Raw genomic sequence first — 14,735 nt, 5'->3', positions numbered from 1 at the left:
ATGTTAGAGAGTTGAGGTGGTTGAAAACGCATCCTCAGTTCAAGCACTTCTTCCACATGTACTTGGAATAAAACCATAAATCACAGGGGATGTGGATGCTCCTTTTACGGATGGTGTCATCAAGAAAGAAGAAGAAATACTGGTTTGTAGTGAATGAGGTGTCCATCCGGTATTCTGTGAAAGAGTTAAGACTTATTTCTAGATTGAACTGTCGAAGCTATCTAGAAAACTACGAAAAGTTAGACGGCGATAGTAGTAAGTTTGTTAAAAAGCATTTTGGTGAAGGGAAGAAGAAAGTAACATTGAATGATGTAGATGAAAAGATGGAGTCAATGACAAGGAAATCAGTAATACCTAGTTCTAACAGTTATATCAAATCTGGAGCTTCAATGCCGACACAACATTCAAACCAAAAACACAAAACAGTCTGATTCAATATAATGTAACTCAACCAAAACTTATGTCCTAATCGACCCAGACAGTGAAGACGGATACTAATTCAAAATCAAACCAAATTATCGAACAAATTTTGTATTCATCCCTAAATCAACTAAACAATGCATTTAAAGGATTTGCATTAATCTTTCTAAAGCTTAGAACAAACCTGATTGTAACAAGAAGGAAAAATCAGCTTCAATGATGGTTTACAGAATCAGCTCGATGTGTTCAATGTGGGTGTGCTCGACATTGATCGTCGGGGAAGAAAGAAGAGGGGAGGAGCTGCAGGTTTTTTTTTTAAATTTGGCTTTCTGTTTTAAAAAAAACAAATCAAATTGAAATTTAAAAAAATTATAAAATGTCAAAAACTGTAAATAATAAAAAATCGATGTCCTTTTTAAAAAAAGATAATTTGGGGAATTTATATGGGGAAACAAAAATGAGAGTATGTCCCATTTTTTTTTTTTATGAGAGTAGTATGGCACAGCGTCCATATATAATATAAGGAGTAAAATAGAAAATTAAATTGTTTTCTTAATAACGTATGTGTGTTTCTATTCTGAATCTTCCAAGAATAAGATTCTTTATATTCATGAATTTTTCTTCTTTTTCTGCGACAACTTTTTTAACAACTAAACAACAGTTTATTGAAACTATTTTGAGTTCGATAGAATCTATGAAAAGCAAAGCATATATTCTGAAATATGATGAAATAGAGGAAAATTATGATGAAACAGATAACAATCAATATAATGCCAGTCCAAAACAGATTAAATCTAAACTCAATCAAAATTGATAACTCGATTTAGATATTGTAATTGGAAGCCATGAGGAAGCCATGCTTTCCATTGGTGCTCTTGCATATGCAGCAGGTCCAGATTTTGGCAAGTACATGCCTGAGTTTTATAAGTACTTGGGAGCTTTTCCTATTTCGTAAATGCAAGAGATAAGTTTTTACATATACTTATATCATTTCATAAATGTTCCCATTTGCTTTGGAGAATTTCACTGTAACATCCTAATTTCTAGTATATAGAAACATGCTTATAAGAATTGATTTGATTACCTATGTCATCAAAGTGCACTTATCTTTTCAGGCATTGATTTTGAGAGAATCCAAAGTTAAGCGTGTTTGAGCTATGAGCAATCTCAGAATGAGTGACTATCGGGAAGTGGTCCACGGTACCGTGTGAGCGAAGAAAAAACACAAAGAAAAGATCATGTGGTGATTACAGGAACAGTAGACAAGTCTTACGAACTTCCTGGACTAACGCACCGACTGTCATTTGGACCAAGAGAGAGAACGTTGGGCCCATGAGCCCAGAAAAGGGCGTTGGACTCACTGGAAGAGACGGTTGGGACGTTCAGAGGTGATAGCCAATCCAGATGAAAGATGAAATCGGATCCTCATATATTTGATAGTCAGTCCGTCTGATTTCGGAAAGAAAGAAGAGAGCGGGATCTCACATTCACGGTTTCTCCATGAAACTTCCAGACAGTAAAGGTTGAACACCGCTTTGGGCTATAGACCGTGGCCACCTGAATGTTGCTAAAGCTCTGGTTGATAGGAACGCCGATGTTAATGCTAAAGTAAATTTTACAAAAAAAAAACTGTTATCCAATTCTTTCACCAGAAATCCAGATTTATGTTCTTTCTTGCTGCTATAATTTTGTTTTATGCAAGGACAATGAAGGCCAGACTTCTCTACACTAAGCTGGTGTGTGTGAGAGTTTCTAGTAAAGCAAAAAGCTGATGTAACCATTAAAGACGAAGATGGAAGGAAACTCGCCTCTTGATCTTTGTGAATTAGAGTGGTCTTCTATGCGAGAGTAGATGGATTATTCCAATTAGAGTTTTTTTTAATCTCTGAAGTGTGTTTTTAATGTCTCAAAACTGGTTTTTGAAACAGAGATGCTTTCTGACCTTTCTTTCTTACATTGCTTGTGTTTGAGCAAGAAGACTATTTGTTTCCTCAATTCTGTGCATTTGCATATAGTAACTCGTTTTATTGGTTACTATATATTGAACCATAGAGAGAAATTCATAGTCCAATAAAGCTTATTTTCTTTGACAGCAAACTTAATAAAGTTTAATATGATTTTCTCTCTGGCTTGTGGCCCTTCATGTTTTTCAGCCCTTGTAATCATATTGTAAAATTAATTTTTGTTGATTAGTTATAATTTATAAATTTATAAAATTAAGTGTGTTTATATAATGTATTATTATTATTATTTGTAAAATTTGCTTTATTGCATAGACTTGATGTAAAGCTAGTACTATTTTATTTTATTTTTGTACCTTTTGTTCTCCGCTTCGGAAGACAGAAGGATAAATCTTCTTCTTCAGATCTCGTTGTAAAACATCTCTAACAATCTGGACCGTTGATTATCCAGCGATGTCAGCAAATGGAAACGATTGAGAATATTTTAGGTGGGGTCAGATAAGGACCACCCAACACTCGATGTACGATATGGTTACACCAGATAAAAATTCTTCGGGTAATTTGAATATTAATATTGTATAAATATCTATATTCTGTATTTCCTAAACTAATGATTCACTTAACAAACCCTTAAATTGAAAACAAATTTCAAAATTAGAAGAATCCATAAATTGCAGCCGTCAAAGATTTACATAATTGTTCATTAATTTTGCCGAAATTTTTTTTTAATATTTAATCTAAGTCCAATCTTCTCTTACCACCTCTCTCTTCTCTCTCTTCCCTTTTTCGCTGGAACTGTTTTCTCTCTCTCTCTCTCTTCTCTCTCTCCGTTCTGGGCTTCTAGGGTTTGTCTCTCAGTCCCCGATTCCCGCTTTATCCGATCGGCGCCGCCGAGATTCTAGGTATACTTCTTCACTACATCTATCGGAAACATGCTCGAATTAGATCCATCCTCGGATTCATTAGTTCCCAAATCTAAGTTTTCTGATTCGATCTCAAAATCGTTTAATCATCGATTCCAGCTATTGTTTCGATTTTATACAAATTTCTAGGATTTCAAATCTCTCGCCTCTATACTTTGCTAGTTAGCTTTTGGTTTATTTATCAATCTATTCTTAGTCACTAGTTGATTTGGTCTTCCTAGTTGAATTTCAATTTGGTTTAATCCTGTATTCGATTCTGTGTTCGGATCTGTGTGTTCTCTCTCTATATTAATCGACTTTGATAAGTATTTAATTGGGCATGGCTTGTTTTTTAATGTTTACTTGATCCATTGCGTTTTCATTTGCAAGTTTAGGCGCGGGCGATAGTGATTTAGTAAGTTTTTTACACTCGAAGCTTTTTGTTTCTAGAATTGCAAGTTTGGATTTTAACGAGCCTCTTCATCGTGTTGGCTTCACCTGATTTTGTCATAGTTGCTACCTCGTTCTTTTTTTTGTGTGTATATGTGTTTGGTTAGTGTCGTGATAGATCAAGATTTCTTCTAGGTTGTTTTTAAAATTTATTATGTTTCTGAAGTTTTTTTTAGTAGATTTAATGCTATTCCAGCTATCTCATGTAAGGATTTTCCTTCTTGTTTTAGAAATTTGTACGAAAAGGAAGATCTGTTTATTATTGCTAAATATCTGATTTGTTGAATGTTACTACTATTGCAGTTAAACTTGCGGCAATGGAGGTTACCCAGTTGCTCATAAATGCTCAGTCGATCGATGGAACTGTGCGTAAACACGCTGAAGAAAGTCTCAAACAGTTTCAGGAGCAAAACCTTGCAGGGTTTTTGTTGTCACTTGCTGGAGAGCTTGCGAATGATGACAAGCCGGTAGATAGCAGGAAATTAGCCGGGTTAGTCCTAAAAAATGCTCTTGATGCTAAGGAACAACACAGGAAGTATGAGCTTGTCCAGAGATGGTTGTCTCTTGACATGTCAACAAAGTCTCAGATCAGAGCATTCTTGTTGAAGACACTTTCCTCCCCTGTGCCAGATGTTCGTTCAACTGCATCTCAGGTCATTGCCAAGGTTGCAGGTATTGAGTTGCCACAGAAGCAGTGGCCTGAGCTAATCGGATCTCTTCTCTCGAACATTCATCAGTTACCAGCTCATGTCAAGCAAGCCACTTTGGAGACTCTTGGGTACCTCTGTGAAGAAGTCTCACCTGATGTTGTAGAACAAGAGCATGTAAATAAGATACTCACAGCTGTTGTTCAGGGTATGAATGCTGCTGAAGGAAATAATGATGTTAGGCTTGCAGCAACCCGTGCTTTATACATGGCTCTGGGATTCGCCCAGGCAAATTTCAACAACGACATGGAGCGTGATTATATCATGAGAGTCGTCTGTGAAGCAACCCTTTCCCCTGAGGTGAAAATTAGGCAGGCGGCTTTTGAGTGTTTGGTCTCAATCGCATCCACATACTATGAGAAGCTGGCGCATTATATGCAAGATATATTCAACATCACAGCTAAGGCTGTGAGAGAAGATGACGAGTCCGTTGCTCTACAGGCAATTGAATTCTGGAGTTCTATTTGTGACGAAGAGATTGACATCTTAGAAGAATATGGGGGTGAGTTCACCGGGGAATCCGATGTTCCTTGCTTCTATTTCACCAAACAGGCTCTCCCTGCGCTTGTGCCTCTGCTCTTGGAGACTCTTCTTAAGCAAGAAGAAGATCAGGATTTGGACGAAGGTGCTTGGAATATCGCAATGGCTGGTGGGACATGCCTCGGTTTGGTTGCTAGGGCTGTTGGAGACGACATTGTTCCTCATGTCATGCCTTTCATCGAAGAGAAAATATCGAAGCCTGATTGGAGAGAGCGGGAAGCTGCAACTTATGCTTTTGGTTCCATTTTGGAGGGCCCGTCTGCTGATAAGCTGATGACCATTGTTAACGCAGCGTTAACATTTATGCTCAATGCTCTAACGAAGGACCCAAGTAACCATGTGAAAGACACAACTGCATGGACCCTTGGTCGAATATTTGAGTTTCTTCATGGTTCAACAATCGAGACGCCCATAATTACTCAGGCGAACTGCCAGCAGATTATCACAGTACTGATCCAGACCATGAAAGATGCTCCTAATGTTGCAGAGAAGGCTTGTGGGGCTCTGTATTTCCTTGCTCAAGGCTATGAGGATATCGGTCCCAATTCTCCATTAACACCCTTCTTCCAGGAAATCATTCAGTCCCTTCTAGCTGTTGCACACAGAGAGGACGCAACTGAATCACGTTTGCGAACCGCAGCGTACGAGGCTTTGAATGAAGTTGTCAGGTGTTCGACTGATGAAACATCAACCGTGGTTCTTCAATTAGTACCTGTGATAATGTTGGAACTTCACAATACTTTGGAAGGGGAGAAGCTTTCGTCTGACGAGAGGGAGAAACAAAATGAGCTCCAGGGACTTTTATGTGGATGCTTGCAGGTCATCATACAGAAACTGGGATCTGAACCGACCAAGTATGTTTTCATGCAGTATGCAGATCAAATGATGGGACTTTTCTTGAGGGTGTTTGGTTGTAGAAGTGCAACTGCACACGAGGAAGCCATGCTTGCCATTGGTGCGCTTGCTTATGCAGCAGGTCCAGATTTTGCCAAGTACATGCCTGAGTTTTACAAGTACTTGGAGATGGGTCTTCAAAACTTTGAAGAGTACCAAGTGTGTGCTGTTACTGTGGGTGTTGTTGGGGATATCTGCAGAGCATTGGAGGACAAGATTTTACCTTACTGCGACGGGATAATGACGCAGCTTCTGAAAGATTTGTCGAGCAACCAGTTGCACCGATCAGTGAAGCCGCCGATATTCTCATGTTTTGGCGACATAGCACTTGCTATCGGGGAGAACTTTGAGAAGTACATCGCGTATTCAATGCCGATGCTTCAGAGCGCAGCGGAATTATCTGCTCACGCGTCTGGAGCTGATGATGAGATGACCGAGTACACAAACTCATTGAGAAACGGGATCCTCGAAGCTTATTCAGGCATATTTCAAGGGTTCAAGAACTCTCCCAAAACCCAGCTCCTGATTCCTTACGCACCACATATCCTCCAGTTTTTGGACAGTATATACATGGAGAAAGACATGTAAGTCTCTGTTTTCGACCAACTGAAATTTATCTATTTAGTCGTTGCATTGCATATAATAATACTAATTCTTTGTGATAAATGGTGTTGTTTGACAGGGACGAGGTGGTGATGAAGACAGCGATTGGGGTGTTAGGAGATTTAGCGGATACACTAGGGAGTCATGTGGGTGGTTTGATACAACAGTCAGTGTCGAGTAAAGACTTCTTAAACGAATGTTTGTCCTCTGAAGATCACACAATTAAAGAAGCAGCTGAATGGGCGAAGCATGCCATTACCCGTGCCATATCTGTTTGAAGGCTCATTTTCTTTGCCTGAAACCAAAAAAGAAAAATCCCTTTTGCTTTTTAGTAAAGTCTGCATGCATCTCTGGGTGGGTTTTGAGTCGGGGAGGGGTAGAGCTGCAACAAGCCGAGTCACATCAGCATCATCATCATCATCATCAGTTTCATTTGCATCATCAGCATTACTGGGGTCAGTCAGGGAACCGTTGAGTCATGGATTTGGGGAAATGATGAGTTTTGGGTAAATAATGAAACTGGAGAGGAGAGGAGAGTATCATTAACCCGGGGAAGGAAACCCCCGGAGAGTAGGAAGAAGAGGAGGAGGAAGAGTCGTTTTGGTGGTGGTTTTGGGACAAAAGTTTTACATCGAGCTATATCATTAAATACATTAAGCAAAAATTGTTTTTCTTTTCTTTCATATGTTTCTTCTTCTTCGACCCCTTTGAGGGATTGGTCTTTGGGTTTTTATCAAGTGGTGGGGCATTATTAGAGGACAATCCCTTGATTTTTTTTCTTCTTTTTTTCCTTTATTATTTGGTTAGTTGCAGTCTTTGCATCATCATTTTGTCAGTTGTCTTTTGGGGGTTTGTATGTTTGATTAAAAAAGCATATTCACATTTTTATTTTTATATAAAAAAGTTTCACTTGTCTATTTGATCTTTTGATGCAGTGTAGGGGTTTGCATATATAGACTTTGTTTTGTTTGCAATTATCACAGTTGGTGTTAGCATAAAGCTCTATTTCACAGGAACATTATATGGTGTCATGTCTTTAGGGTCAAAAGAGGTCCACATCAATTTTAGTTTCAATCGTTTATTATTGGCTCGAACTATAAGGGAAAGGTCACATGTTAATAGGAGAAAGCCCACTGCCTTACTCTTCTTCTAAAGAGTCAAGATAAGAAGAAGAAGAAGAACAACTCACTTTGCTCTCAAAACTTTTGTTATACCAATTTTGATTGTTTGTTTGCGTTTAAATTTGTATCTTTTCAACTAATTCTACTCTAAACAAACGCCAAATGCAGCTGAAACAGAACCGATGTTTACAAAATCTTAAAAGAAGATTTTACTTTCTCCAAAATGTGAAATTTAAATGAATGAATATAGACAAGTAAAATAATTTTTGAAACGATATTGACCATTTTAGATATGTTTTAAATTCTATATTGCAGTTGTAATAGGGCTGGAACGGAGTCGGATATCCAAACTTTTTAAGGTATCTGGATCCGGATTCGGATTTGCCGGATAATCAATTTTACAATCTGGATCCGGATCCAAAACTCTGGATATCCGACCGGATCCGGTTTTGAACCGAATATTTTACTATCCAGATCCGGTTTGAATCAAATATTTACGGTTATCCGACCGGATATCCGGTTTTGTTGATTTTTAAAAAATTTTACAATTTGTAAAATTTATAATGAGATAACATATATAATTAAATGTATCAACATAGCAAAAATTATAAATATCAAAAATTAAAAAGCATTCAAATAGCATTTAAATAGCACAAAGTTTAAAAGTTTACATAACAAAAGAAAAAATAGTAATAGAGAATTTAATTTATCTTCATATTCATGTGTTATTTATTTTCATGTTTTTCTCTCATAATCTGAAATAGAAAATTATCATGCAATATAAATTTCAATAAATATTATCAAAATAAATAAATACTTAATAAACGCATACGGATAACGGATATCCGATTTCAAAATTTTATACTATCCGGATCCGTATCCGAAATAACCGAATACTTAATTTCACTATCCCGATCCGGATCCGAACTACACAGATATTCATTTTTTATAGATCGGATATGACCAGATACCGGATCGGATACCGAATACCGGATAATAATTCCAGCTCTAATTTGTATTAGACCTAAAACATTCTGACATCAGTCGAAATTTTCTTTTGAATTATTAAATATCTAATGTCAAAGTCATTGCACAAATCTGTTGGTATCTTTAATTTCACTGTGATGCACACTCATCTAGATTCCAATCAAATAATATAGACTACATACGCATTTTTAAACATAGAAACTAGCTAAACGTCCAAGAGGAATAGGACAAACCACTCTCAGGATAAAAATGGAGTTGAAATTCGTGGGATTAAGTGGGGCTTTTCTATTGTCAAAATACTGTCCAACTAAACCCAAATTTATACGCAAAAAAACAAAGACAGCAACACATTTATGTGGTCCGCGACGATTTTCTTCATACTTAATAAAAATGTCTGCGTGTGTACTTTATCTTTATGTTAAGACGTACAACTCTTTTTCTTTGGAAACTTTAGATTTTTTAGATTTTAAGCTTTGAAGACTAAGTTACCAATATTTAAAAGGAAAAAACCATTTAAAGGAATGCTTTCGGTGAAGTGTAGAGGAAAATGCCGTCTTAAGAGACTAAACCATTTAAAATTTTGTCTTTTATTTCTTTTTTTGCCAAGGTAGTATAGATCTTAGATTTGCTTTCTTGTAAAAACTAATTTTCATTATTATTAATGATATTTACAGTTGTAGCAAAAAAAGAAGAAGAGACTAATGCAATATGACAATCTCTTAACACTGTGGTCTGTTCCAATTTCACCACATTAATTTTCACTTTTTTCTTGAAAATTAGGCAATAAATACTAAAATAGATGATTAAAAGACAAATAAATAAAATTTTGATGGTCCAAGGTTCGATTTACTTAGGAAGCTCTAGGTTCGAAGTTTTTGGTAAATACAATATTTTAAATATTGTTTTGGTCCAGCGATGGTAGTCAGATAGAATGATGATAACCTAGGTTCTAAGACGTAATCTCGTCGAGGTTGGGTTCGAATCTCGCTCGGAACTTGGATCACTGCTTATGGATTAGTGGACTAAGAGCACGTTCAGTAGTGAACCTTTCTATGGGGTTCATCTGATTTTAAAATTAATATTTTTGGTTTGCTTTGTGTGGGACAAATTTCGGGTAAAATTATGGTTTTAGTAGTGAACCTCAATTTGGAATTCATTCGAAATAAAATATTATTATTTTTTTTGTTAACAATTTTTTTTTGTTAACACAAGTATTATAATTTAAAAATACAAATCATTACCCATAATCTTAAAAGATACAATTTAAAAAACACAAAATAATACAAAAAAATTAAAAACATACAATATTTTTATATAAACATTGAAACTAATTAGAGTTTGGATAACAACAGAACATAAAATAAAGATAGACAGAATTTGTTTTCAAGCCCTAGCGTGCTCCAAAATACATTCTCGAGCAGTTTCATCGAACCCCGCCTTGTCTTCCTTGTACAGCTTTGCTTTATCTTCATCATAGTAGTCCCCCTCACCTATTTCTGGGTTTGTCAGCATCTCATGAAGTTTAATGAAAATCTGATTGATGGTGTAAATGGGCGAGAAGTAGTCGTTAGTAAGCATCCTAAGGAAGATATGTCCACGATCTCCTACATTGAGGTGAAAGATTTTGGTTATGAAGAAGACCTGCAGAAATCGGGTTGTTATGAATCTTTTCCGAGTTTTAGGAAGAGAAAATAATTATTTAGCAACCGATTACTAAAATATGAGAACCGTTTAAAGCGTCATACCTTGGGTGGCTTGAACGGGTATTCTGGAGGAAAGTGCATGCCGATTTTGAAGACTCCGTTCTCGTAAGGCGATCCTGCTGGTCCGAAAAGCACAGCCTCCCAATAAAACATATTTCCATCAACGGGGCCTAATCATATGTGTGAAACAAAAAAAATTAGTACTTTATTCAAAACTCGGAAACAACATAATTAAGCGTAATACAGAAACGAAATACCTGTACTGTAGAGCGGGCTCTTAACCCTCTCAATTTCCTTTTTCTGCATTGTGATGGCTCTCTCCCAGTACGGGACCTCCTCCTCCGATGAACCGCTGCTGTAGCTTGGCATTATCTGCCCAAAACAGAAGGGATCAGTACAATACAAAGACAAACGATATAGCACAAAAAACATTTTGATACTAATATACACTACCGAGCATCTAAACAACTACAACGATTCAGTACATCATACCATATCACATATATCATATCATGATATCATATCACATCGATTTAGCAATATCATCATATCATATCACATATACCAAACAAAAAACAGAAGATCGAATCATATGGACCCCATAAACTACTTAATCATATTCGAGAAAGGCATTTAAAGTCTCACAAAATCGAAAACACAAAATCATATTCGATAATGCCTTAAACATTTAGACGAATGATGCTAGTGATAGTTGGAAACACCAATTACATCGAAACCAAACTCAGATTGAAAGCTTAAAACCATTAAATCATTTCCGAAATAGTTTAATCAGGGTCTAATTTCATTGAATTACACCCCAATTGCAACCCCAATACACATAATCAGCTTTGTTAATGCATTTTAACATACACACGAGTAATGCATATGGAAGAACTAGACTCCAATTTGAACCCCAAAGAAAAGCCCCAATTAATTCCCCCAAAATGAAAAAACCCTAATTTCATCGGAAAAAAAATTCACCAAATGACAGTATAACATGAATTTGTATTCGAAAGCAAGTGAAAAACGATTTAATTTCATTGTATTACACCCCAATTACAATCCCAAATGAAAGCCCCAAAATTTTTCCCTTTTCATATGAACCCTAATTTCACCGATTTCAATTTCCTTTCAAATCTCTCAAAATATTAACTTCTAATCGTTTTCGTGTTTGAATGAAGTGAGATGACTCGAAATCGACACTAATAACCCAACCTAAACCACCGATTAGAGATTTGAAAATTTTCCCCATGAAATCCAAACCCTAATTTCCCATTATCGAATGAAATCGGGCAAAAGGAAGAGAAGAAACGCTTACCTCGACAATAATCACGGAAGCCCGACCTTCGGTTGTCCACTACACCGGCAAAAGTCGACGGTTTCGACGGATTTGATGGAGGCGACGAGAATCGCCGTAGGAGAGGAAGAGAGAAAATAAAAAAAAACTCGGGAAGGAGAAATGAATTTTTGGGAAAAAAAATTTTCCCTTCCCCAAAAATGACGAGCTTCGCCACGTGTCTGGGATGCAGGTTCATCAGATTCTTTCGGATGGACCAATCCGTTGATTTTGGACCTTTTTTCTTTTTTTTTAAAATTCATTTCACCTTAGAACTCGAGCTAAATCCGTCCAACGGACTACCACTGGACCTGGTCTAAGATCTCTACTAGATACAGTGACCAAGATATATACCAGACCTTCAAGCTCAAATATTTACCTTTCCCACGCAGGTAACCTCACGAACTTGCATATCCGTGAGATTAGTTGGGCTCGTTTGGATTATCTACTATTTTTTTTTTAAAAAAAGATAACTATAATTATTGGTTTTGGTTTTGAATATATATATACTTTATATAGACACACCTAAGTAAATGAAATTAATATTTTTTGTTATGTTGGTTAAAAGTCAGCTTAAGACACGTACGTTGTTTCCAAACAAAAACATTGTTAATATAGCAGTTTGTTACTTATTTATTCATCACTTCTTTTAAACACAACATAAATTGCCGACACACTGATATCTGTTTTTTTTTCCTTGTCACGTTTGTCCTTATTTCCAATTTTTTGTTTCTTTTGTGAAGTCACGCATAGTCATTGCATAATCTGTGTGGTTGCGGACGGAAGAGCTATAACTAGTCAAGAAAGTGGTTAAGTTTTACAAAGACTGATCGGACCGTTTAAAAGAAAACATTAGTTATAACTTATAATCAATTAGTCAAACACTCAAGAGCTATGATCATAAGCGTATATATGTTTATATGGTGTAAACAATAGAAGAAAAAAATTTCAACCTTCTTGACTAATTTGATATTCAAGATTCTAAATCATAACTATATAAATGATATTCTATTAATAATTAATAATAATGAAAATCTACAAACAGTTAGGGAATGGAAGACCATATGATGTATATATATATATATATGTAATATATAACTATTCATTAGGTGACTTTTTTTTGGGGGGGGGTGGGTAAAAGTTCTTTGGTTATTGGGAATTTAGTAGAGTTAAGTAGAGCTGAGGATATTAGGTTAAAGTTCATAATATTATGAGACAAGATCTTAAATTAAAAATAAGATTTTGGGGGTAGTGGTCTCTCACTATAATGGGTCACTTAAAAAGATGCACTTCTCTGATACATTTGCAGGCCACTCACTATGTCTGTCTCAATCTTAGTTGACTTCCTATAAAGTTTGTGAAGGCCGAAATGCAAGGATTAGTTCCACTATTTCTCTTTATTTGTATCTAATTATTTATTGTTTGGCACCACGGATTTTGAAATCTTCCCTAAACATTTTATGAATCAATTCATAATTACATACCGATCCACTTTTAAAACAGGTTTTCTTTTCTGCCTAGCAAATTGCCTACCACGTTTTATCGGTTTATACTGAATAAGATAAGATATAGTTATAATACGCATTACTATCATGATTATTTATGTTCATATTCAACTGTATCGGCGATTTGTATACGACAACTAATTTTTCAGTCACAAAGTGTTGAAAGAACTTGTAACTCAATTATTACATTAATATTGGGTTAGAGTTAGTTGTTAAAAAGAAAAAAAAATCGTGTGTTCAAGTACGTTTTCGTATTTGTTTGGTATGAAAATTTCACTTTCGTTTATGATCATGAATCATTAACAACAATAAAACTAACAATAATTACGTACGAGTTTGGCATGATCCCATATACCTTTTTGATAATGGACCCAATTATCTTAGCAGAATGCAATTTTCAATGAAATTTTGCGTCGATAAGTAGACTTGACTTATGAGCACACACGTGGTGCACTCCATCGAACCTATAATACACTACAGCTGTATAGGAAAAAAGTGGTGGAACCAATGGGCTTAAAAGTTAAAACATAGATAAAACGACGAAACCAAATGAAATTCTTTAGAGTAAAAAATGGTTGTTCTGACTTCTGATTAAAGTCGTTTAAATTCGTCTAGATTAAAACAGCACTTAGATGTAAGAAGAAACTGATTTGATTAGTGACAACCAATTTCAAAGGTAAATTAAGAATATAAAAAGGATCAAAACTCATACTCCTTTATATTAACAAAGGGGGGTAAATAATTTTAAATTATATTTTTTTCTAAAATGGTCCAACTTGCGAACAATTTGAAACATTCATCAGTTTCAAAAAGATATGTTATAATATCCAAAATTTAATATTCCAATATTCATTTATCTTTTGAATATTGTAATTTGGTACCTGACACCAATAATTTTCATACTTTCTCCGAATTTATTTAGTTGTCGTTTTAAAGTTATGCACACAAATTAAAAAAATATTAATTGTATTAATTTTGCAATATAAAAATATTATTAATTATTTACTTAAATACAATTCAACCAATAATAAAACAAATTATATAATAAAAATAATTATAAAAAAAATAAAAAACTAATAAAGTTTTTATTGAAAACTGAAAAACGACAACTAATTTAAAACAAACAAAATTCTCTAAAACGACAACTAATATAAAACTGAGGGAATATGAATTAACAAAAATTATATTTCCATATACATATTTAAAACATTTAATACATTATCTGACTAACCAACATGTTTGATTTGAAATGCAAATCATGTGCGCCCTAAGATATAACATTCTTTTGCAAAAGTCTTAGAAATTTCAGTTTGTGTAATTAATTAGTGCCATGAAAAATAAAATTTAAACGACATCTCGTTATTTATAAAATGCACGTGAAGAATTTCTATAATCTTGTGACTTTTATTTTTTTGTTTTAAGTCACAATCATTATTTTACAGCCAAAATTCTTTACAATTACAGCCTAAAATTAAAATCTACAGCCACAGTCTAAAACTTCTGTATCAAAAATAAAACTAGTCCTGTTGATTTCAATAACCGGTATAGTTCAAGTTTTTATCTACTGTATATATATCTTAAACCGTCTAATTCACATGCTTATACA

The 14,735-nt window shown here is 35.0% G+C and overlaps 2 protein-coding genes across 3 annotated transcripts; one reads left to right on the top strand and one right to left on the bottom strand.

The window, feature by feature from the left end:
• The first annotated feature begins 3,148 nt into the window (after positions 1-3,148).
• On the top strand, positions 3,149-7,402 carry LOC18016487 (importin subunit beta-1). The gene is made up of 3 exons (XM_006401637.2): positions 3,149-3,283; positions 4,037-6,458; positions 6,557-7,402. The coding sequence occupies exons 2-3, from the start codon at positions 4,051-4,053 to the stop codon at positions 6,753-6,755; spliced, it is 2,607 nt and encodes an 868-aa protein (XP_006401700.1). The 5' UTR covers positions 3,149-3,283; positions 4,037-4,050; the 3' UTR covers positions 6,756-7,402.
• A 2,566-nt stretch (positions 7,403-9,968) lies between these two features.
• Positions 9,969-11,738, bottom strand: LOC112086845 (ubiquitin-conjugating enzyme E2 28-like). Of its 2 annotated transcripts, none has more exons than XM_024156892.1 (4): positions 11,607-11,738; positions 10,546-10,660; positions 10,331-10,458; positions 9,969-10,226 (listed from the first exon to the last, which is right to left on the bottom strand). In XM_024156892.1, exons 2-4 carry the CDS (start codon positions 10,655-10,657, stop codon positions 9,969-9,971), a joined length of 498 nt encoding a protein of 165 aa, XP_024012660.1. In that variant the 5' UTR covers positions 10,658-10,660; positions 11,607-11,738. The 2 variants fall into 2 exon arrangements, with proteins under 2 accessions (XP_024012660.1, XP_024012661.1); XM_024156893.1 differs by having other exon boundaries at positions 9,969-10,189.
• Positions 11,739-14,735: the final 2,997 nt, after the last annotated feature.

This window comes from Eutrema salsugineum, unplaced genomic scaffold, assembly GCF_000478725.1.
Source record: "Eutrema salsugineum unplaced genomic scaffold, Eutsalg1_0 scaffold_2, whole genome shotgun sequence".
Lineage (NCBI taxonomy): Eukaryota > Viridiplantae > Streptophyta > Magnoliopsida > Brassicales > Brassicaceae > Eutrema > Eutrema salsugineum.
Note: the sequence above shows the minus strand (reverse complement) of the source record. Positions and strands in the feature narration are given on the sequence as shown.

What these genes read in the sequence shown, in the direction of transcription:
- LOC18016487 (XM_006401637.2), top strand. Translation starts at nt 4,051, where the DNA reads ATGGAGGTTACCCAGTTGCTCATAAATGCTCAGTCGATCGATGGAACT. An exon ending in ATATACATGGAGAAAGACAT is followed by an intron (nt 6,459 to 6,556) that starts GTAAGTCTCTGT and finishes GTTGTTTGACAG; the next exon opens with GGACGAGGTGGTGATGAAGA.
- LOC112086845 (XM_024156892.1), bottom strand. Translation starts at nt 10,657, where the DNA reads ATGCCAAGCTACAGCAGCGGTTCATCGGAGGAGGAGGTCCCGTACTGG. An exon ending in GAGCCCGCTCTACAGTACAG is followed by an intron (nt 10,459 to 10,545) that starts GTATTTCGTTTC and finishes ACATATGATTAG; the next exon opens with GCCCCGTTGATGGAAATATG. An exon ending in ACCCGTTCAAGCCACCCAAG is followed by an intron (nt 10,227 to 10,330) that starts GTATGACGCTTT and finishes CGATTTCTGCAG; the next exon opens with GTCTTCTTCATAACCAAAAT.